The sequence below is a fragment of the Macrotis lagotis genome, chromosome X (genome assembly GCF_037893015.1).
Source record: "Macrotis lagotis isolate mMagLag1 chromosome X, bilby.v1.9.chrom.fasta, whole genome shotgun sequence".
In the NCBI taxonomy this organism is placed as follows: Eukaryota; Metazoa; Chordata; class Mammalia; order Peramelemorphia; family Peramelidae; genus Macrotis; species Macrotis lagotis.
Genome location: NC_133666.1, coordinates 351,609,324 through 351,633,732, shown reverse-complemented (window position 1 = coordinate 351,633,732; position 24,409 = coordinate 351,609,324). Strand labels below are relative to the sequence as shown.

The 24,409-nt window shown below is 32.4% G+C and overlaps 1 protein-coding gene across 1 annotated transcript in view; it reads left to right on the top strand.

Annotated features, from left to right (window-relative positions):
- The window catches only part of DNAH5 (dynein axonemal heavy chain 5), a 302,769-nt gene that overhangs the window by 149,030 nt on the left and 129,330 nt on the right, over positions 1-24,409 (top strand). Inside the window, exons 41-48 of the mRNA XM_074202020.1 lie at positions 4,010-4,163; positions 7,991-8,137; positions 10,170-10,411; positions 15,920-16,096; positions 17,002-17,203; positions 18,442-18,584; positions 19,136-19,270; positions 24,048-24,170. Coding sequence (XP_074058121.1) covers positions 4,010-4,163; positions 7,991-8,137; positions 10,170-10,411; positions 15,920-16,096; positions 17,002-17,203; positions 18,442-18,584; positions 19,136-19,270; positions 24,048-24,170 — 1,323 coding nt within the window. The remainder of the gene's footprint in view (positions 1-4,009; positions 4,164-7,990; positions 8,138-10,169; positions 10,412-15,919; positions 16,097-17,001; positions 17,204-18,441; positions 18,585-19,135; positions 19,271-24,047; positions 24,171-24,409) is intronic.

Below are 24,409 nucleotides of genomic sequence, written 5' to 3'. Positions count from 1 at the left end.
TAATCAGTCCACATTTCATTTCCTGATTGATCATGTGTTAGTGCACAGTCACTGGTCTTGCCAATCTTGAGGGAAGAAAACAAAGAAACTTCCTTAGTTTGGAAAGAGCAAAGTGGTTTGAGCAGTCCAATGGTGTTAAAAGTATTTTTCCTTTGCCTTTTTTACTCTCTTACCTTACATATTGAGTCTTGATTCTGACATCCAGTCTTTACTTTTTTTATTTTAAAAGTGGGGGAAAAAAGGTAAGTGGTTATGTATGGAAATCATTTGTTATAGATTTTTATGTGCATATTAATTTTTATAAGATAATAACAAAATCATCCTGTTTGTTTCTACACCCTCTTTTTGAATGTTTAGCAATTTTTGTTTCCATTGTTGTTGTTATTGGTCCTTCATTTTTGAAAAAGACTATGACATCAGGGAGGTATTTACATAGATCTCATTAGTTTATGTGTTATTCTTTAGCTTCTGTCTTCCTTACCTTTAATCACTTCATGTATTTTCTCATATTTCTTTCTTTTTAACATTTTTCCTTTCTTATGGTGAAATAATATTCTGTTACATTCTTGTACCATAAATTTTTCAAATATTCTCTAATTGTTGGACACATAGGTTGATAGTTGTGCATTTATTTATTTATTTATTTATTTGCAAGGCAAATGGGGTTAAGTGGCTTGCCCAAGGCCACACAGCTAGGTAATTATTAAGTGTCTGAGACCATATTTTAACCCAGGTACTCCTGATTCCAGGGCCGTGCCTTATCCAAAGTGCCACCTAGCCGCCCTGTCTAATTTATTTTAAATTAAAAATAGTCCTGCTAAGATTTTTAAAAAATTGGATAGAGGTATACATTTTTCCTTTTGTTAATAATATTTTTGGATAGTAGTCTGAATAATGAGATGTCTGGGTATAATGATTTTATATCTCTTCTTGACTAATTTGTTGGTGTTGAATTGTTTCATTCATGAAACATTTGGGTTTATTTATTTATTTATTTATTTATTTGTTGCAAAGATACTGAAGTGACTTGCCATTTTCTTCACCAGGTCATTTTACAAATGACAAAGTGAGGCAAATAGCATTGAGTAACTTACCTAGCTAGTAAGTGAGGTCCGATTTGAACTCATGATCAGCCTTCCTGACTCCAGGCTAGCATTATATCCACCAATGCAATATGCATTGAAGCATTAGTGGCCCTGAGAGCAGCCCCTTCATTCTTTTTGTCTTCTCTCTGATTCTTGTCCATGTTCTCCCCTTAATGCTCTAGCCTAATTACTGAGAGGCCTTCTTCTATGTCTCTGCGTTGTAAGGTTTCCATGCTAGCTCATTTTTTGGTTTTGGTCATGCCTACGTGGCCTCTTGTCCTACATAATTCTTTATTGGTGATAGTTTATTACCAACCTTCATCCACCTTCCTTTTTGTTGACTGACATTTTAATTCTTTGGAGTCTGTGTTATTTTATAATTCATAGTCATAAATATCACTGGGAAAATATTGTGAACATTTTTCCATTAAATTTTACAAGATTTTGAGTTTTAAATTCTTCTCCTCCCTAATCTCTTCTTCCCTCTCCCAAAAATGGTAGGCAGTTTAATATAGACTATACATGTGGTATCTTGTAAAACATCTTTCCCTATTAGTCTCAGTTGTGTTAGAGGAAGCATAGCAAAATGAAAAAAAAAATCATGAGAAAGAATAAAGTAATTGAAAAATATACTTTGATGTGCACTTAGCATTCATCAATTCTTATCTGGATATGGATAGCATTTTCTTTTGTGAGTTCTTTGAATTTTTCTTGGATCATTGTGTTACTGTGAAGAGTCATTCGCAGTTGATCATCACACTGTGCCACAGATACTGTATACATTGTTTTCCTGGTTCTGTTCATTATCTTTTGCATCAGTTTTTACAAGTCTTTCCAGGTTTTTCTGAAATCTGTTTAGGATTTCTTATACAATAGTATTCCATTACATTCATACACCACATCTTGTTCAACCATTCCTAATTGATGAGAATTCCCTCAATTTCTAAGTCTTTCCTATCACAAAAAGAACTGCTATAAATATGTTTTGTACATATATGTCTTTTCCCCTTTTTTATGATCTCTTTGGGATACTGACCTAGTAGTGGTATTGCTGGATCAAAGGGTCTGCAGAGTTTGATTGACCTTTGAGCATAGTTCCAAATTACTCTTCAGGATGATTTAATCCGTTTACAACTCCACCATTAGAGCCTCAATTTTCCCACATCCTTTCCAACATTTATAATTTTCCTTTTTTATCATATTAGTCAAGCATTGACTTTGTAAAAATTATCTTTTCCAATCTTATTTATTTGGTTTGGGTCTAGTTCCATAGAAAGTTATTTAAAGAGCTACTTGTCTTCATTTTGAAAGCAATTTCGAAAGGACATATAATAGTTTTTTTAAAATTTTATATAGAATTTACTTGTGAATCTATCTAGTCCTAGATCTAGATTTATACAACAACTCAATTAATGACTTCGTCAATTATTCCTTTTGATTTTTGTATTTCTGGTTTTTATTCAAATGCATTTTCTATATTTGTAAAAATATTAAACATTTAAAATAGTCTCATTTTTGGACATATGACTACGTGTTATAATCTCTAAAATATTTCTTTTTGCCGTCTCAATTAATTTTCATTTGCTTTCCTCCCAAGTTTGGTTTGGATAATGAATTTTTCCCCCCTGTTTTTTTTCTTATTACATTTGTTAATGATTTATCAATTGTTTTGACCTTTCAAAATAAAATTAATTCTATTCTTTTTTGTTTTATTGCTAGATAGCCCATTTTTCATTTTGGTAATTTTCTATTAATGATTGCTATTTCTTTATATTTTTGAAGAAAAAACTAATTTTAAACTGTAAACATTCACTATTCTCTTTGTTTTTGGCATGTGTTTTGCACTTTTCCATTCTGTACTGATTTGGCTTTAGCTCATATATTTTGATATGATATGATTTATAATTATCATTAATATAATATTTTGTATTATTTTATTATTTTGTTTTATTAATGTGTTAATTTGTGTTATTATATCTTCCACATATCTATTATAAAATCAGGAATTTCAAATTTACAACTGTTTTTATCGAATTTGCTTATTAATATTTGTAATATATTGATCAACTAAGAAATTAACAAGTATTTAAGTTCCTGCTCTATGACAGGAACTCTTGGAGCCCTTGGATTCTGTCTATAAGGAGTTTGGGTGCTATAACAACTAGTGTTACATTTCATTATATACAAATTATATCTAAAGTAAAGAGAAGATACTTTAAAAGGGAAGCTATTAGCACCTCTTAGAATGAATAGGCTTTATGAAGAAGGTAGCCTTTGAGCTGAGACTTAAAGGAATTAAGGATCCAAAGGAGAAGTCAGGAGAGAATGTTTATTCCAGGCCTAGAGTTTACATAGTACAAGCCATGCATGAGAAACACTAAGAAGGACAGTTTGATTGAACTGTGTTAAAGAGAATAAGGTGCAATAAGACTGCAATCCTAGTTTAGGACAAGCTTATAAAGTACTTTAAATGTCAACAAGTAAACTCAGTATTTGATTTTAGAGGTAATAAGGAGTCACTAGTTAATTTAGTAGGAGTGACACCACCAGATTTGTATATTATAAAAATAACTGTCACAAATGGGTAAAGATGGATGAGAACCAGGAAACAAAATGAGTAATAGTCAAGAGTTAGTGAAGAATATAAAAATCTATCTTGTTATAATTTCAATTTTTATCTTTAAATTATTATCTTGATATAGACTCAATGAAAGATAATGTAATTCAATCATCAGTGGGCATTATTATGCTTCCCTTTGGTTTTTTGTTGTTGCAACAAGTCATTGAAAAGCCTGTATTATTATAAATTGAAAAATCCCAATAATTTTTAAGTTTTTTGTTTTTGAGTATATATTAAGCCTGATTTTACAAATTGGAATCTTGAATTAAACTGAAATGATTTTGTTATTTGATTATGGTTTTAGGTTGAAGAAGCTGGTTTAATTAATCATCCTCCTTGGAAACTGAAAATTATCCAACTGTATGAAACCCAGAGGGTGAGGCATGGGATGATGACCTTGGGACCTAGTGGAGCAGGGAAAACAACCTGCATCTACACCTTAATGAAATCAATGACAGGTAGGGGGAATATTTGAGTTGTAAGTTATCTTAAGTAATTCTTACTGGAGGCCCCATACTGGAGGTCCAGTTTCTCAGATACATGGTTGATTGAGATTCTTTGAATCTAGAGGGGAGGAGGGAAGGTAGGTAAAGATTCTAGTAGCTGGGTAGCTCCCATGAAGTTCTGGATTTAAGGCTTTGTTAGCAGATAAATGACAAGGGAAGGCAAGGCTCTGACAGAAGCAATTCCTATTCATATGTATGAGCCATTTGTACTTAGACCATTAAAAAAAGTCAAGGTCCCAACTGGATTCTAGGAGTCCTGGGTTTTAACTTTATCTTTTATATTTACTAAGCATTTGTTATTTGTAAATGACTGAATGAGATGCAAAGATTAGACAAATTCGCTGATTTGTGAAGTAATTAGGAATAACAGTTGAAACTATAGAGCCAGTGAGATTGGTGAGGGAAAATGGAAAGAAAGAAAAGGAGGTTGTTAAGCACAGGACCTTGAAAAATATTATCCCAAAAGAATCAGAATAATGAAGAAAACAGAGTGAAGGAAACAAAAGAAACAGGTAGGAAAAGAAATTATAAGTTTTTAAGGCCAAGGTTTCTAGAAGGATGAGAGCAAAATTAATTTGAAGGTTTGTTGAGATAAAATAAGAAAAGAAGTAATAAAAGACTTTTGCTCTAAGAAATAAGGAGTTTAATGGTGACTTGTGATGAGACACAACTAGAAATTTTGGCACCTAAGACAAGTGTCCAAGAACACGGCTAGGGGTAACCTATACCTTTCAGGACAAATTCAATTGAGTGGAAATTAGGGTGGAGAAGAGACATAATGGAAAGTGTTTCAGACATAAGAGATTCAGGATAATGAGACAAAATTCCCAGAACACTTCAAATGTGTTGTTGGGAAAGTTTCTGTTGGGAAGTAGACTGGATATAATTTGAAAAGAATCTTACCTGTCATAGCTATGTTATCTGTGAGAAAAGGTAACTATATGGTAGCCACTATAATAAATGCAAGTAGGAAACTAATCAGATATTAATTATAATTGTTTCTGATTACAAAATCTTAATTGTGTCTTCTAAGTTTTGTTATCCTGGAGTATACTTCTGACAGGTTTATCTTACTCAGAGAGTAGTTTCAGTAAAGGAGATAGAGACCTGATTGTAGAGTTAAGGGAGTGAACAGTGAGGAAAACTACAGAAAAAGAAAAAAAAAGGAGGTTAGATAATAGCTGGTTAGATAAAAGCTGGTTAGATAATAGAACCAGGTATGTTCTATAGGTCTTAGATAAAACAATGATTCATTTCAGAATCTATCATTCCAATAGGAGGTCTGATCAGTGTTGGGCCATCTCTAGCCAAGTTGCAGAGAGAGAATTTCTTGGTTTGTGGATAGACTGTCTTTTCCTTCTTGACTAGAAAATGTGTTGGTTAATTCTAAAAAGTGGAAGATTTGAACCTTCAATCACACTGATCACTAATGTCCCCAGAACAGCAGTGACTGATTTTAGTGTTAGCATTGGGAGCTGGGGACAAATTACATATACTAAGTCAGGTAGCTCTGGGACTCTGTAAGAACACCCATCCTTAGAACTTAGCAGAGAGTGATGTATTCCACAAGGGAAGGTCATGAAGATTGGGCAAAATACTGCCAGAAATCAGTGTGAGTTACTCCTTTGTCATATGTGTTCTCTAAGGTTGATCCCCCTTTCCCCCTGACTCTGAATGTTCTTGTGGGAGAGTATGCCCCGACTTTATGGAAGAATGTTTCATGTCCACCGTTCTTATCCTTTGCAAATATATTTCTTAAAAGATGTATTAAGTCTGTTCAGGGAATCATGGGAATACATCTAAAGAGAGTCCATGAGCTTTACTATTAGAAACAGCTCCCTCTCCAACTTCTTTTACTTTATCCATGCAATCTTGAGTTGGAAGTAGTTAAAGGAATGAGAATTAGAAGGATAATCTGAAAGTGTTTGCTACAGAAGGATATAATCTTACCTATATTAAAATAATATTTCAAAATTTCAACTTTGAATAGTCCTTGAGCAAAATATTTTCTCCAACAATTAGTCTTCAGAGAAGTATTGAATGAAAGGTATATTCTTTCTAGTTTGCGATTCTATTCTTCATATGCTCATATATTCATGGTACTAAATATTCTTTGACTTAAGAACAGTCAGATCAACCAAAAGAACTAATTTAGATAAAATTTCTTCCAGAGTTTTAAATTTAGCATCCAAAAAAAAAGATTCTATTACTGGCTAAGTAATCATAACTCTTGGCTAACAAATTAGCACCTAGAACAGAAGTCTTTTTAAATGGTTGCCAGAGAACGTATTTATGTGTCATCTTGGTTTAACTTCCTTAGAAACATAATGGAAGATCTTACAGGATAAAGGTAGTTTAGAAGAAGGTGCATCTGAGACATGTTAAATTAAAAGCTTCATCTTCCTTCTTACGGGCCATAGTATTGAATAAATATTTCTTGACATTTATAATAGACAGGTTCCTAATGGATCCTGTGAACAACTGTAGAATAGTCCAATACTAACAAGAACTAGATGTGTAAGGATCAGTTTCGGGTTCCTCTATCAACTTCCCTATCCAAACAGCTAGAAGCAAAGAACTACTAACCAGTATATAACCAAGAAGGGGAGGAGCTGAGGACACAGTTGTTAACTATCAATTATTGTGACATTCCAAAAGTGAAAGTAGGGAGGAGACTGCTTTTGACAACCAGCATACTATATATATACTGTGTTCATTTTTAATATTTTCCTATTCTCCTGGAAAGAGAGTTTAAAAAATCAATAGTAAAAGTTTTGACAGTTTTGTGGATTCTATTCATTGCAAAGAATAAAATATGGCCATCAAATTGAAGTTCAGGGTAATAAAATAGTATTGATTACTAACCTGCATATTTTTATGAGATTTTTAGAGAGAAAGTGTTGAACAAATTTTCATGGACTCCAATATAACCCCTTTCTTAATGTTCATGCTTGCATATATATGGCCATTTTATATATAAAATTGTATTCTGAGTTTTTCTAATGATTTTTAAGTCTTAAAGCATCTTGATCTCTTTGTTACTGATTAAACACAAGTATTTCCTGGAAAGTCATTCAGAAAAGTCCAGTAAATTGAAGATTTAATTTTAAAGGTTAAATGATGCTAATAAATAAATATATATATATATATATATATATATATATATATATATATATATATATATAGCCTGTAATTGACCATAAGGGAAAGTCCTGTGATGCATGCAACATTAGTTTAGCCTGTCTTTTCCAAGGTGAGTAAGAACACGTCCCAGAAAATCAGAGTTGATAATGTGCAGAATAAAGCATCTTCTGGGTGGTATTCCACGCACAAAATTTAATCAAGTACATCATAAACCAAAAGCCTTTTGAACTGTGAAGCTTAAAGAACTTCCATATTATATTAGTACTTTCATAAATTTTAGCATGATGTCCTTTATTAACCCTCTATAGCATAGCCCTTTTGCTTCTCAGAAGATGAATAAAATGAGCATAGTCCATGGAGTATTGATGGCTACCCACATACACATGTTATACATATGTTATATGTATGTATATACATATATATGTTTCTGTGCATATATGTGTGTTTGTATTGTACACATTCAGCTTTCAGAGAATTTCTGCTTTTATTCTTTCACTCTCTGATGATACTTCATCACAATCAACATAGTTGACAATACAGATGCGTCCATAAATAATGCTATATGTAAATTAGGTGTAAAACAATATATTTTTGGAAGATTTTAGATAGTGATTATTTGGATTTATCATTTCTAGACTGTGGAAAGCCGCATCGTGAAATGAGGATGAATCCTAAAGCTATCACTGCTCCCCAGATGTTTGGTCGTCTTGACGTAGCCACAAATGACTGGACAGATGGGATTTTCTCCACTCTTTGGAGAAAAACTTTGAGAGCAAAGAAAGGTAAAGAAAAGAGTACAAAACAAAAATTTAAAAAAAATACTTCTAATAAAAAACCCTGTTTCAAACCAATTCAATTCAGCAGATTTATTAAGATTTCACATTGCTAGTAGCAATGAGAGTAAGGAAACAGTTTCTGATTCCAAGGAGTTTACTCAGCATTAACATTTTAACAAAGATTAAGAATTTGTGGTTCTATAAAATTGACATTTTCTTATTCATCAGGTGTGTAATTTTTGAATGTAGGATTGTTAATTTCCTCATTTAATTTCTTTGCAATATTGAATTAAATCAGTAAGCATTTATTCAGTGCCCATGCTGTTGTTGAGGGAGATATTAAGATTAATAACATTGTTCCTACCTGAGCTCATAATCCTATGGGAGTGGTGAAGGTTAAGACGCAGATGAGCTGGTAAATTAACAACCAGTTCTCTGAAAAAAAATATGCATGATATATTTTTAAGCTTTATTTTCATTATTAATGCTTTCTTAGAAATAATGCAATACCATTTCATTCTTAAGTTTAGACAATCAATGAAATAATACATCTAGACCTAATTTTTAATATTTGTATTTTCAAACTGACTCTTGCACACTCCTGGCTTGACTCTACACAAAAAACTGTCACAATGCTGAATGTTAAAAGGGCAACAACAGTGAGGTCCCAGAGCATGATGTTTACATATTTAAAGGAGAGATTAATTTCAGCTTGGAGGGTCAAAGAAAGCTTTCATAGAAGAAGAATTTGAAAGAAGAGGAAATTAAAATGAGAATACTTTCTCTTCGACAAAATTACATTAAAAATAAGTTCATTACTTCAGTATAGAGTGCATTTTCATTCAGGCATCACAAGGTTCATGGCTTAAAGAAGAGTCACAGAAAAGAGTGTTACTTTGGGCAGCCAGGTGCAGCAGTGAATAGAACACCAGCACTGGATTCAGAAGGACCTCAGTTCAAATCCAACCTCCATCACTTAATTAACCTAGCTCTGTGACCTTGGGCAAGTCACTTAACCCCATTGCCTTGCCAAAAAAAAAAGATAGGGTAATTTGTAAGAAAATATAATTGTAAAGGACATGGTTCCCTCCCCCTTTTATTTCCTTATTTCCTGTATTCCTTTATTTTCTTTTATTGGATTTTGGTTTTGGCCTAATAAAAGGCACAGATATGACATTTTTGAAATGTGATGCTTTAATAAATGAAATTTGCTGCCATTCTGTAGAAAACATCTTTAGAAAATGCTTGAAAAACTGAACTGATACACTCACATCTAATTACCTATTCTATTAGGGCCCCAGGACAGAAATCTCTGACAAGTAAATGATTTAGATGACAACTATCAGTTGATACAGGACAGGTGAATTGAATTGAAAAGGGTCTTTGTGAGGTTACTCAACCTCTAGTCATAAATTCTTGCAACAATCTTCTATGATTGGTAACTTTATTACTGTTTATAAATAATTTTCTTCTTTGTAAAAAACCTATGAACTTGTTATTTGTCCTCTCTTATAAAACTCGTATATGATGGCATGTCAATTTTTTTACAGTTGAATAGCTGGTTAAATGGGTTAACAGAGTATTTTATTTAAATTTTATTTTACACTTGAATACTATTTCTCAGTTTTAATGGGAGAATTATTGCTAGAAACCTTGTTGTTAAATGATGATCATCAAAGTCCAATAGTTTGGAATTTCAGCACAGTTTCCCATCAATGCCAAGTTATATACTCAAATAATAGAATTCCCATATGGCATCCTAGTAATAACACTAAATCAATTTCTTTTTAGGATTTTGATACATGTTCATGAAGAGTGAGCCTCCTAACATATCTGATAAAATAGAGTAAAAAAATTTTCTCTTAGAAACTGCTTACATATATGTGTAACATATAAATATAGACACACATGCATATGCATGTATACATATGTGTATATGTATGTGCTTGAATATATGTGTGTATTTGCATGCATATATATATATATATATATACACATAAATCTACATAAACTTTTCTGGGTGATGTGGCTATTGTAGGAGAACACATCTGGATAGTTCTTGATGGCCCTGTTGATGCAATCTGGATTGAGAACTTGAATTCAGTTTTGGATGATAACAAAACTTTAACACTTGCAAATGGAGATCGTATCCCTATGGCTCCCAACTGCAAAATAGTTTTTGAACCTCATAATATTGACAATGCTTCTCCTGCTACAGTGTCAAGGAATGGTATGGTTTTCATGAGTTCCTCTGTCCTCAATTGGAGTCCTATTCTTGAGGTATGGAATGAAACATTTATAATTAATAAACATTCTCTTTGAGTAGATTCTTATTTTTCTATTGATTCTCCAAATAAAATTTAGTTGATTTGTTAAAGTTCACAGTGTCTTGAATGCACTGGAATAAACATTTATAAATAAACATAACATGCGAGCTTCCCATGACAATTTCTGCTATATCAGTCTGGTCAATCCAAATTCACAAAAGTTATTTGTGTCTGCTATGTGCTAAGTATTCAAGTATATGTTCTGGAATTAAAATATTTAAGAAATGACAGTCTGTACCCTTACAGAATTTACAATTTAATAAGCATTTTAGTAGGGGAACTTATAGATTCTCTTATTATTTCTGTGAACTAGTAGTTTTACTGTGTGATTAAAGATTGTATTTTATATTTTGTTACTGTATTTTATGAGTTTTAGTCATTTACCATTTCCTTAAGATTTTCTAATCTTCAATTTTATTTTTATAAGTATCAGTTATTAGTCACATCCTATTTGATTGAGGGTAAAACATACTCTTACTTCAATTTATTTCATTTGGTAAATTTTGATTACAGTTTTCATGCATGGTAAAATTTGACATTTACTCTAAAAATTACTGTAGAATCAGATGTAAGTTAGAATACTTGCTATACAGTCATACATTTTACAGATTATATTTTTATTGTTTATGCAATTCAACTATCAGAAATCTATTCTGTCAAAAATGTTAAGAATTTATAATTTCCAGAAATTTAATTTTTCTTTTACTCCTTTTCACTAATAATGTGTTTCATAAAAATAACATTTAAAGGCATTTCTCAAGGATTTAGGTCCACAAAGTTAAAATATTGCTTGGATGGAGGGAAAAATGAGAACTAAAATATTACAATGTGGTGATCAAAAGACTAAATAAGCCACTAAATCTCCTAAAGACTTCATCATACATATTTGTATACTGGGAAGGATATAGGGAAATCCAAGACAGAACTCATGATCTATTACTTCTAAATTGGAGGATAATTTGATAGGGAGCCTTTATCAAAAGAATATTGATTCTAGGGGCAGCTAGATAGTGCAGTGAATAGAAAACCAGTCCAGGAGTCAGGAGAACCTGACTTCAAATATAGTCTCAGACACTTAATAATTAGCTAGCTGTGTGACCTTGGACACTTAAACCTAATGCCTTGCCAAAAAAAAAACCCTAAAAATTTTTGATTCTACCAAAAATTTTAAACCACTTATAAACCACCAACCATGTTTAGGTATGGAATATTAGTTTGTTATATCAGGAAATTGTTATACCTCTATGCCCTAAACACATGGTGCATCAACAAAATTAAAATTATATTCACTTTTCAGACTCATAGACCATTTTAGGTTAGCAAAAAAGATTACTCACTAGGTTATCCATTTAGTGATAAACTCTATGAACATGGATACCCATTAACAATAGGAAAGTGCAAAATGGTTCTCAGTCCTGTGAATCACCCTTCCACTTATGCAATGATAGTAATAGAGTAGCAGGAATCCCATTCAGTGAACTAAACCTTTATTAAGCATTTGCAGTATTCCTTCATTATTGTGGGGTTAGGGGTGCTGCAGTCCCATGATGTGGAAAATCTGAATAACATTTTTTGATCCTACCCTCATACCAGAGAAGAAGTCTAATTTTTTTTTCTTTTATGGTATGTTTTCAGTGCTTTATTTTAAGATTTGGGTTAAGTATTTGGTCACAGGTTATGTCATGTGCTGGCCTTTGCATGTTGTCTGTGGTTTTATCAAAGCCTCCCCCCAAAATTCCCCTTTAATTTTTTAAGCTTACCCATAATCTATTGAAAACTGAATGGGGAAAATCATGATTTATGTATAAATAAGATAAATGTACAATGTGCCAGTAACTCAGCTCAACCAAGAGAGGGAGAGTTCTAAGGATTTTCCTGAAGTCTCTAATGTAAGAAAATGGGGACAGGGTAATAATGGAAACTACCAGTTCCTCTTATACTGCTTCTTCTCAGAGTCTTTTCCTTCAGTAACCTGAAGCGCAATTTTCATTTTCCATCTCCTCTCTCTAAGAGAAACCAAAAACACCTGAAAGCAACTGCAAAAGCTGAAGCGAACTCTCAAATAGACTCTCAAACTGTAAGAGAGCAAACCTCTCCTACTCTTGCCAACTCTATCCCACTCCTCATCTAGGTATAGAACTTTGATTCATCAAAGGTAGGAGGTACCTGTGTTACATTTAGTATAAAGTAAATGGCTCACAGGATGACTTGGAGGATCAAAAAGAGGTAACAGTTAAATTTGTGATATACCTAAAGGCAATAGAGAACATTATTTTAGTGAAAAATTATCTTTATTATATTATAGTGCTCATAAATATTTGCAAAAAGACCTACTGAAGGGGCAACTGGGTGGCACAGTGGATAGAGCACTGGGCCTAGAATCAGGAGTACCTGAGTTCAAATTGTAACTTAACTCATTGCCTTGTAAAAACTAAAAAAAGCCCACAATAAAAAATAAATGTAGCTACTTAAACAACACTGATTTCAGTAGATGAAATGATAAATTCTTTGAACTTCTTCAAACCCTTAAATGAAATGTTTTTCAGCAAACATTTGAGTTACTTGACAAGTAGTGCAAGGTGGTAGCCAAAGACAATACTAGTTTAGGATACAAGCATCCTCAGAAACTCCTGTTAAGGGCGGTAATATTAGATTATGAACAGTATCTACTCATGGTGTGGGAAGAAGTATTAAAATGATAATAGGAGACTTAAACTGTATAAAATAATTTTTAGTATATTTAAGGATAAAAAAATAGTGGGGCACAGTGAATGGAGCACTGGCCCTGGAGTCAGGAGGACCTGTTCAAATTTGACCTCAGATACTTAATAATTACCAAGATGTGTGGCTTTGGGCAAGTCACTTAACCCCATTGCCTTGCAAAAACCTAAAAAAAAATAGAAGGAAAGTAACAAACTGAAGAAAAATTGAAATTACATATAAAGGTTAAATATAATTATTGATATTTTTCCTTTATACATATGATCATCCATCCGTCACTTTGTCCATCTGTCAATTTGCCCATCTATCTGTCTGTCTGTCTAATTGGTCTCTGTCCTCTCTCATTCCATATCCAGAGAGCCGTAATGTATCACAATAAAGAATTTAGAAAAGCAAGTCTGACAGAATATGAAATAGCCTAGTCTACTTCAAACCTCTGCAAAAAAGGAAGTTCTGCTCAAGGAAAGGAGAACTATCATTTTTGAATTCTACCTTCATAATTTGATTGTAGTTAAAGGAGAAATACAACTGGAAGTGTACAGTACAAAGAGAGAAAAAAAGAAGAACATTAGATTAGCAACTATATTAGATTGCAGGAAAATAAATGTGTTAAAGTTCACGTATAAACCTGAGTCACACTCTCCCACTAATGCACTTATCTTTAGGGGAGAATGAACATATACTTTAAAAAAACCAACCAATGAGGGACATGTGGGAAGAAATTCAATCTGCTGAGAGTAAAACAATTCTAGAACAGATCTTTGAACATCTTTGAACAGATGTTTGTACTGTTAAATTTAGGTAATCTAAGCTTTACTGGAGTAATATCATAAAGAGCATGTTGCTTGAGCCAAAAAAAAGTTGATGTTTTCAGCTAAAGTAGAAGTACATATTTTTAGCAAAAGGAGATGATTTTTCCTTTAAGTTGAAAAAAATATCTTCTACTTTATTTACACTTTTAAAGAATTCATCATTTCCTTTTCTACTTATCAGCAACAACTAGTGACAATGCAGAAAAGTATCTCCTGTCTTCTCAACAACAACTCATAATAGAGATATAAGTATATTCTGTCTCTTCTCTTTCTTCCCCCTTCCAGTTTCTTTCTTCCTATCCTCTCTCTCTTTCCCTCCTTTGTCCTTATATTGTCTACCTCTCTAAATGATTCCATCTTACTTGTGGTTAACTAAATCATCATTCTTTATTTAAGATACGGTAAATTATATTTGTCCCAAAATCACAATATTTCCTAAGTTATTATTGTAAAGATTATCTGATTTTTTCACTTATAAACCACTGAAGCATGTTGTATTCTCCACTCCCTTCATAGTCTAGGTCTTGTTAAATTCAGATAAACATTGACTCTCTCAGAGATATAGGTCATATAATTTCAGTAAGTGCTTCCCTTAGAACTCTGAGAAGACCTAGGTATGATACCCTTGAACTGTTAAGGTAGATAACTCAGCAACTATTTTTCTCAGAGCAGACTTAGGACCCAAACAATTAAATGGTTAAGGGCTACTCCTTTAAAGAATTACTCCCTTACACATTGAACACTTGAAAATTAATTCCCCACAAATGGTAATGAAGAAAATGGTGAGTCTGAGAAGGTTGAAACATAACAAATGATGCATTTTAAAGAAGATCAAGAATAAAGGATATCAAGGAACTAAATGTAAGGAAAGTAAAATGGGCTAAGCATAGAACAAAGGTTAAAGATAGCAGATATATACTATCTGGTGCTTTATTGATAGAATCCCTCACTTTATTGATAACCCCCCTCTGGAGATATCAGGAGAAAGTGATGGAAGTCTTTAACATTTTTGTGAGAGCTATGAGAATAAATTATGGGAAGAAATTGATTAGAGGCTTGTAGAGCAGGCAGGCATATGAATTGTGATGAATATCCTTGGAAGATATGTCCAAATCCATAAGGTACATAGATGCAGTTGAACTTGACATTTGAATATTCACTCTGAGCAATCGTGAGAAATAAATCAGACATGTACAGAAAAACAACTCATTATTTCTGAAGGAAATCAAGGCAGTTGCCTTGAGATTGGATGAAAACTCAAGAATACAAGTTAGTTTTAGGCATTAATCTTCAAGTAACCAACCAAATTATGCAAGCAAATTGCAATTTCTTTAAGTTGCAATTTCCAACCCCTGCCCTTTTGGTAGGGGGCATAGAATTATGGTAGTTTCATGAATTCATGAACAAATGCTCTTTCCTTTTAAGACATTCTTTTTGATCTCTTGCTTCAGAGTATCTAATATGACTTCATGTTCAGGTGAAGAATGAGATGATTTTATTCCCTTAAGAGAAGTTTTATTTTCATGTGAAGTGATTTAATTTTTATTGAAAGATATAATTTTTGTAAACTTTTAACCTTGCAAGATTTTAGATTATTCATTTCCATGAGTAATTCTTTTTATTGTATTTAATTTAAAATTTTATAGGAGACATTTAATTCTGGCAAGTTTCACTGTTGTCTTCTTCAATTCCCTGATTCATTTCTTATTCCTTCAAGAACATTTTCTTAAATTCCTAGTCTTATTTTTTCCTTTATATATAGAAATTATGAGTTGCATTCCTGAGTTTTTGATCCCTCAGACCCTGAAAAAGTGCTTTACACTTGCTTAAGTGGTATTTAAATGAACTTTTATTCAAAAATAATTGTCTGCTATTTCTCTCTTTTATATAAATTACATATTACAGTAGATTATTTTATGAACTAATAGGGTTTTTTGAAGAAACGCTCTGCTCAAGAAGCTTCAATCCTTCGTCAGTTGTATACTGAGTCTTTCTCTGACCTGTATCACTTCAGTATCCAGAGTTTGGAATACAAAATGGAGATGCTTGAGGCATTTGTGATCATGCAAAGTATTAATATGCTAAAGGGTCTTATTCCCTCTAAGGTAAGTGTAAAAAAGAATTTTTCTTAGCTGTGGAATTGATCTTTAATAGACTATATGGCATTTGGAGGCAGCTAGGTGGCACAGTGGTAGAGCATGGGTCCTGGAGTCAGGAGTACCTGAGTTCAAATCCTGCTTCAAACACTTAATAATTACCTAGCTGTGTGGCCTTGGGCAAGCCACTTAACCCCATTGCCTTGCAAAAAAACTAAAAAAACAAGAACAAAAACAAAAACAAAACAAAAAATGGACTATATGACATTTGAAAACAATTCCAATTTTGAATTAAAAAAACAAACAAGTCACAGACATACCTCCCCTTTTCTGGCTTTGTGAGCCTATATCAGAGAGGATTTGTGATGGTTTTACTTTACCAGATTTAGACACCACTATATAAATGAAGTATTATTATGATATTTGAAACATATCAAATGTCTTGTTCTATTAGAAATAAAGGGAAAATTAACTTTAAAATTTAAATTTGGAATATTTTACATTCCATTGTGTCTATCTATAAAAACATGTTACATATACATTATTATAATTATTAGTTATTTATAAAAATATTTCTTTATGAGAATATAATTTTGAGTTGTAACATTTAATGGTATATGGAACCTTTGAGGACATTTAGTCTGACCTTTATCCTCTCTATGACTTTTAACAACAGTTTCTGTTTTCAATTTGGATTTTTAAGCTAATGTGGAGATTCATTTTAAACTCAGCATGATGGCATAATTGAGAAAAAATTATACCTTTTAATTTATATGTAGAAAATTATCCTTTTAGATTTTTATCTATTACTACAGAAATCTGTTCTTCTGTCTGTATTGTTTTTAATTGAAACTCCATGCAATAATTTTGTTAGAAAATTATACATTTAAAAGAAGGCTTCTTTTTTTTTACAGGAACAGGGAGGGGATATCACGTCAGAACACCTGGAGAGATTATATGTTTTCTCTCTGATGTGGAGTGTTGGGGCATTATTGGAATTGGAGGATCGTTCTAAAATGGAGAACTGGCTGAGATCTCATGAAACATTGAAACTGGATTTGCCACATTTAGCTGGAAATGAAGATACCATGTTTGATTACTATGTAACTACTGATGGTTAGTATGTATGATTATATATTCATAGGGATAGTGAATCAAGACTAATTCTGATTTCCTTGATTTTACATTCCTCTGGTCAAGGAGAATTCCTCTATCAGTACAGATGAGTAGCTTCTTTTTACCTAAAAGAGAGCTGCATAGAGCACTAAAAGTTTAAGAGTCACACAACCAAGATTTGTCAGAGATAGAACTTGAGTCCAAGTCTTCCTAATTACAAGGTTTGCTCTCTATATTATCAGTCCATCTCTCATATTCAAATATGATAATAACATGATAGAATTTACAGAAACAAATGTTATATGAGTCATTTAAAATTTTTGGTCATAAATTCAAAAATGAGTTTTCATGCAAAAAAGATCAAATATTAATTCATCTCCATCTTTTTTTTGGTTATGCAGGGGTTAAGTTACTTGCCCAAGGTCACACAGTTAGGTAATTATTAAGTCTGAGGTCGGAATTGAACTCGGCTTCTTTTGACTCCAGGGCCAGTGTCCATTGTGACACCTAGAAGTCCCCTCATATCAATCTTTTTAAGTTACTTTGAATATGGTGAGGAAACTTTCTCCAGCAAGGCTAATTGGCATATTCTCTGTAATTTATTTTATTTTTAGATAGATGTCTAGAGTACTCAAAGGTTAAATGACTTTCCTCAAGGACCCACAGGAATATGGGTCAAAGGCATATTTTCGTGTCTTATAGATTCATCTATTTAGTTCATCATGCATCTTCCTAGCTGTTTAAAAACAAATAAAAATGGTATAACTAAAACTCTCCCAGAAAAGCATTTCTCTCTCTCTCTGTGTGTGTGTGTGTGTGTGTGTGTGTGTGTGTGTGTGTGTGTGTGTGTGAGTAGTTTTGTTCTGGGACTTAGAAGACTACTTTTGGAGTTTCTACCTGTGTGACCACTAACAAATTATTTTGCCATACTGAGACTTAATACCTTTTAATGTCTGATTCTTATATAATTAAAGGAGAATTTTGTCTTGAAAAGTAAAAGTTCTATTAAGACTATATTTTCCTTATACTTCCTTCGACTAAATTTGGGCCAACTTCTCAATCAATTTATGGTTTAGCTTTTATGTTACATAAGTTTTTGAAATTCCTGATATTTGTTTTATGTACATTGTTCAGAAATTGTCAAGATAAACAGCAATTTTTAAATAGGCAAAAGTGATATTTCATGTGAAATATTTTTATTTTAGTTGTGAAGACTAATTTTTTTCTCTTCTAATCAGGCAAATGGATGCACTGGAACACATGCGTTGAAGAGTATGTTTATCCATCTGACTTTACTCCAGAATATGGCTCTATCTTGGTACCAAATGTAGATAATGTGAGAACTGACTTCCTAATTAAAACACTTGCTAAACAAGGCAAGGTATGATTTCTGTGACTTTCTTTTTGGTTAGTTGGTATAATAGAAACCTAACTGCAATGTCTCATTGTAGCATGAAGGTTCCTTGGGATATTAAAAAAGCTAAACCAGAGAAAATAAGCTCAGACAGCTCCCATATGGCCTGAGAGGTGGTAGAACAGGCCAGGCAACAGATTTTCTTAACTGAGAACTAGCCTCATTGTTATGAAAGGCTGATCTCTAAGCTCTCCAGAAGATGATGAATTTATTGGTCACAGTAACTTTTGAAGACCATCTATCAAGTTGTAAAATGGTGGTCACGTCAATGAAGACGTGGATTCTTAACATATTGGTGTCTAATTTGTCTTGTGACAGCTAACATTTAAAGTAATATTAAAATAATATATTGTTTCACTGTATCTTAGTCCAGTAATAATGGGTAATACTTTTTCATTTACCTTTATGTATTTTTTCATAAATAGAGAGGAAAAACATTTTTATTTCAATGAAAAAGAAAATATTTCTCTTTCAGAGTTTTTATTATATTACTCTGCTTATTTGGCTTCTATCTTTAGGCTGTGTTGTTAATTGGAGAGCAAGGAACAGCTAAAACTGTTATTATCAAAGGATTTATGTCAAAATATAATGCTGAAAGTCATATGGTCAAAAGTTTGAACTTTTCTTCAGCAACTACTCCCTTGATGTTCCAGGTATCTTTTCTTTTGGTCATATTTATATTTGAAACTTAAAAAATCAAATATTTTCTGAATATATTTAGAAAAAATAGCTTATTTTTTTCTTTTATTATACTCAGATGATTGTACCTTTCCTATTAACTGTATGCCATCTTCAGCTTCCCAACCTTTGAGCACTAGACAAACACTTTCGTTAAAACTTCTTGGCGTTGGTATCCTGGGGTGTCAAAGTTCTTATTACAGACTCCAGATAAATTCTTTAACTAAGGAATTTTAAAGACATCATGGTATAGGCAAGAAAACTCTTCAACCATGAATCAAGAAGACCTGAATGAAATTCCTGTTCAGGTACTTATTAGATTCATGATTATGGGCAAGTCATCTTCACTCTTCGAATCTCAAATTTTTAATCCGTGAAATGAGGATAATATCTGTACCTCATAGAATTGTTAGAAGACTTTAAGTAGTAGTACATGTAAAGTGATTTAAAATTTTAAAATTCACTATAACTGTCATTATAAATGTTAATAACATCTAATTCTAAATTGTAGTAAAAGTCAGAAACTTCTTTGAACAACATAAAGGCCCCAGGGCTGATATAAATTCAAAGAGATCATATGTAGGCATTTATATCTTCAGGTGGTAGGCCATTATTGCTTTAAAATCAGAATATCTAAAATTTAATGGAAAGTGTTGTAGTAATGGACTAAATTAGCTTTCATCAATAACATTCACTAATTTTCCTGTTGAAACCTGCTTCCTTTCTCAACTATTTTCCTTTTTTTATATCTCTATTCCCCTTGTGTTCTAGATGACAAATCCAGGAATGACCTTTGATTCTTCCTTCTCTTTCATCCTGTATAACCAATTTTTTAAATTCTTCTTTAGAAATGTTTCTAATATCTATCTCTGTTCCATTTCCAAAATCAACATCTTAGACCACACCTTCATTAACTTATATTAAGGCTATACTATATAAGCTTTCAATCTCCTCTTCTAATTTCTACTTGCTCTAGTTTTTCTTGTCACTATGGCCAGATTAATTTTCTTATTAAAATTGACTTTTTGGGGCGGCTAGGTGGCGTAGTGTATAAAGCACCGGTCTTGGAGTCAGGAGTACCTGGGTTCAAATCCGGTCTCAGACATTTAATAATTACCTAGCTGTGTGGCCTTGGGCAAGCCACTTAACCCCATTTGCCTTGCCAAAAACCTAAAAAAAAAATAAAATAAAATTGACATTTTTCCCCCTAGGTCAGAGCCTCTCTCCCAAATTAACTTTGCAAAGTGTGACTATCTAACCCAAAAAGTCTGTAGTGGCTCTTTGATGACTATTATATCAATTTATTCTAACTTTGAAACTTAAAAATACTTTTAGAGTTCAAAGAAACCATAGACATAATCGAATCTAAGACTATTTATTCTTTTGTTTGTTTATTTTTCTGTTTCAACATCAAATGAGATATTTATATAGCACTTAGCACAGTTCTTAAGCATATAGTGGGTACTTAATAAATGCTCATCCTTATTTCTTTCTTTTTTATAGTCTAGGAATGTCCATGGATTCATTATCAGATTCAAATTTTTTAAATTAATAATTCAAGGATATATTAAATTTCAGTTGGAGACCAGTGAAAAAAAATTTCATAGATCTCATGAAATCTGCTCACAGATCCTTTGGGAGATTTGTGGATTGTGGATACACAGGATGAAAGACTCTAATCTGGCCTAACCTGTATATTTTATCATTGATTTATGTGAATTCAAAAATCAAATACCAGTTTTTCTCTACAAATATATTTGCAAGTTTTTCAAAGCATATTCCCCTCTCTTCCATTTTGGTCAGCCCAACTTTCTTAGTATTCCAACAGCATGCTAAGCTTATACCTAAGTAACTTTTTGAAGATCTAGAAAACCCTTAATTAAATCAAAAGTCAAAGCATTTGCCATTAGAGTATTTATCTTCACTAGGGGGAGACGACATATACTCCAAGAAAGTTTGGATATTATAAGAATGTTTCAGAATAGAGTCTTGTTATTAATGTGAAGTTAGGTTTTGTTATTTCTAAGTTATAGTCTAGCAATTAGGTTCTAGTCATAGAGCTAGAGCTAGAAGAGCTAGAAAGAGGTTCAATTCCCTTTATTTTTTGTATGAGAAAATTGAGTCCTAGGGAAGTAAAATGACTTGTCCAAGGTCAAAAAAAGTGATAATTACCAGTAATGGCATTTGAACTTAGGTCCTCTGATTTAAAACCAGAGCTCTTGCTGTTCCTTCCCTGCCACTTCCTAAGGTTTTTCTTCATGTCAACAAAAAACCCTATTAAGCTCTTCTTGTGTGTACTTTTCATAAACAGGATTGAATATAAATGCATGAGGTTATTTTTGTTGAAGATGTTACTAATTTACTTTCTTTGCAATATCTTTCCAGAAAATAAGGATACTTTGATAAATATCTGGTTCTTGTTGACAACAAAAACTTAAAATGTAAAGGCCCAGGAGCCACTTATTATCTTTTCTTTTTGTGGACTTTAACAGGAAAATACAACCCGGTAGTTTTTTTATTGTCATTATCATGAAACCTTTGGTGTGATATTAGGATAAAATGAGTGAGGTTGTAATAGTTTAGGAATTAGGGTGGTAGCCTCCCAGCTATTCTCATACCCATCTTTAGTGGATACAGTTTGTGTGTGTGTGTGCATGTGTGCACACTCACATGTGTGCATGCACGCAGAAGCATCAGTGTTTCATGGACTCCAATTTGTTGGAGACATATCAGAGCACTATGAATTGCAGTTTACTCTAATGGCCATTGCCCAGTGGCAATGATTGTCTAGTGAATGATTGTCTAGACTGCAGGACCTTTGCCATTAGGAGAATTTTTGATGATTCAGAATTTTTTATCTTGCAGTTGTTTTTAATTTAATATACTGTAAAAACAATCTGAATAGGTTATTATTATTATATATTAAAAACAATGGTAGCTATTTTTTATACTTTCAAGTTAAATGTCATGACCAAAATGATTTTCAAGAGCTGGCATATAAATCTTTAAAATATTCTTTTCTTATAAGTATTGGTGGCTTCCTGGATAATATTGAATTTTAATTTGTTTGTTCTTCAAATGAGTTTTTTCCTGTTTTTTTCCCTTAACTTCACATTTTTTTTTACTTTCTTCTGTAACCATATACCATAAATAAAATAATTTAAAAATCTTAAGTCACACTATAGATGTAGAGGTTATATATGGGAAATCAGAAGTCCCGGATAAGATTACATATTCCTGGAGGTCAAGAAATGTGTCTTTGTTATCCACACATTATTAGGCAATATTGTTTGTCCTTCTTTCTGGGCATTTCCATTGACATTTACTCACTCACTACTTATATTTATTTAAATACTAACGCAGCTTGTACCAGCAAGTCTATACTTTTGCAGATCACATCAAATCATGTACACATGAACACATATATCACTTGAACTCTACTCATTCATGAAATTCAAAATAAATTACAATTCTAATTTTACACAAGGGTTGAATTAATCATGCCTATTTTTAAGAGAACCTTTAGAGAAAACTTCTGAGAATTTTTGTTCATAGTTCTAGAGCAGAATTTGGAGAAATCACTATATAATGGGCACTTGAGAACTTGCTTTTGCTCCAGAAATAACTGTTTATCTTTTCTTTCTAATACCTGTTCTCTTAAATCATGACTACTCATAAATTATTTCTAGAGGATTTGCTTAATTGGCCAGAGATCTTCTATTTCTATTAATATCTCAAAGCACCTATGTTGTCAGTCTATTTTCCTCTATTCTCACCACATAATCAATCTATTCCACTTTCTGATTTTGTATATTTCCTGAATTGTATCTTTTCTGATAACATCATTGGTAATATGTTGTTCATCAAGATTTTTCCATTATTATTTGAGACACTTAAAATTTTATATTCTTTATAAATTATAATCCATTATTTTAATGTGATCTCACAAGGAAAATGTTGCTATATAGTTTCCCAAATGCTATTCTTCCTGATCTCTAATTGTTTGTTGTCTATCTGCAGCGCCTGTCCAAAATATACAAATAGCTGTCCAACTATATGACACAATCCGAGCACTGGAAATTCTTTATCCATTCTTCTGATATTAGTTTCTAGGGCAGTCTTTTCTAAGTAACTGTGGATTATATGTCATTTGATTAAGTTTGGACATGGCTATCTATTCCAGTTTATGTTTGAATAAGAGTGAGGGTAGTGGGGATGGAGTTTGCATATGTTTCTAGACCCCTGAGCACAAAAGCTACCTCATTTAACTTTGCTGGCCTGTACAAGCCAGTTGGCAGTCTGCTAAATTAAGAGAGCTGGCCAACAGACTTTGAAAGCATGTGCTGCCCAGAATACAGACTTAAAGCCTTTCTGGCCATCTGCCCTGTTTAACTGAATACTGATTATAGAAAAGCTCTAGTAGACTAAAGGTCTTTACATAATAGAAATTATAGTGTTATCAAAAGAGAAAAAATAAGAAATAAATGTATAATATCAGGATAGAAGCACACTAATTTCACATAAACTGAAATTCTTTTTTCTCTTAAATTAAGGCAGATTTCCAAATTAGAGCTGAGGAAGTTATAAAGATAATTCAAGCACTTCAGTTATGTTTTTGCTGGCATATGTAGCATTTGGGTTTTTATTGTCTAATTCATATTAATGGAAAATATTCCCAAGAATTTCTTTATGATCAATTCTCTTTCAGCTCATATTTTCACAGATGTTTCTGTTGATTATTTTGTTTCATAGCGGACAATGGAGAGCTATATTGATAAACGCATGGGTTCAACATATGGCCCTCCAGCAGGAAAGAAGATGACTGTATTTATTGATGATATAAATATGCCTGTAATCAATGAATGGGGAGATCAGGTAAGTTACAGGATATGGAAAGATTGCAAGTCAAGATCCAACTAATTTTCAGTATGTTTTCATGAGCTAGCATTTGACCCCCAAATTTTCATCCTTTCTAACTCTGAAACTCATCATTTTTGATAGCATACGTATATAAAACTGTATAGTGAATAAATTATTTTAATGTCTCAAATTGTCTTTTTAAGGTTACCAATGAGATAGTTCGGCAATTGATGGAACAAAATGGATTCTACAAC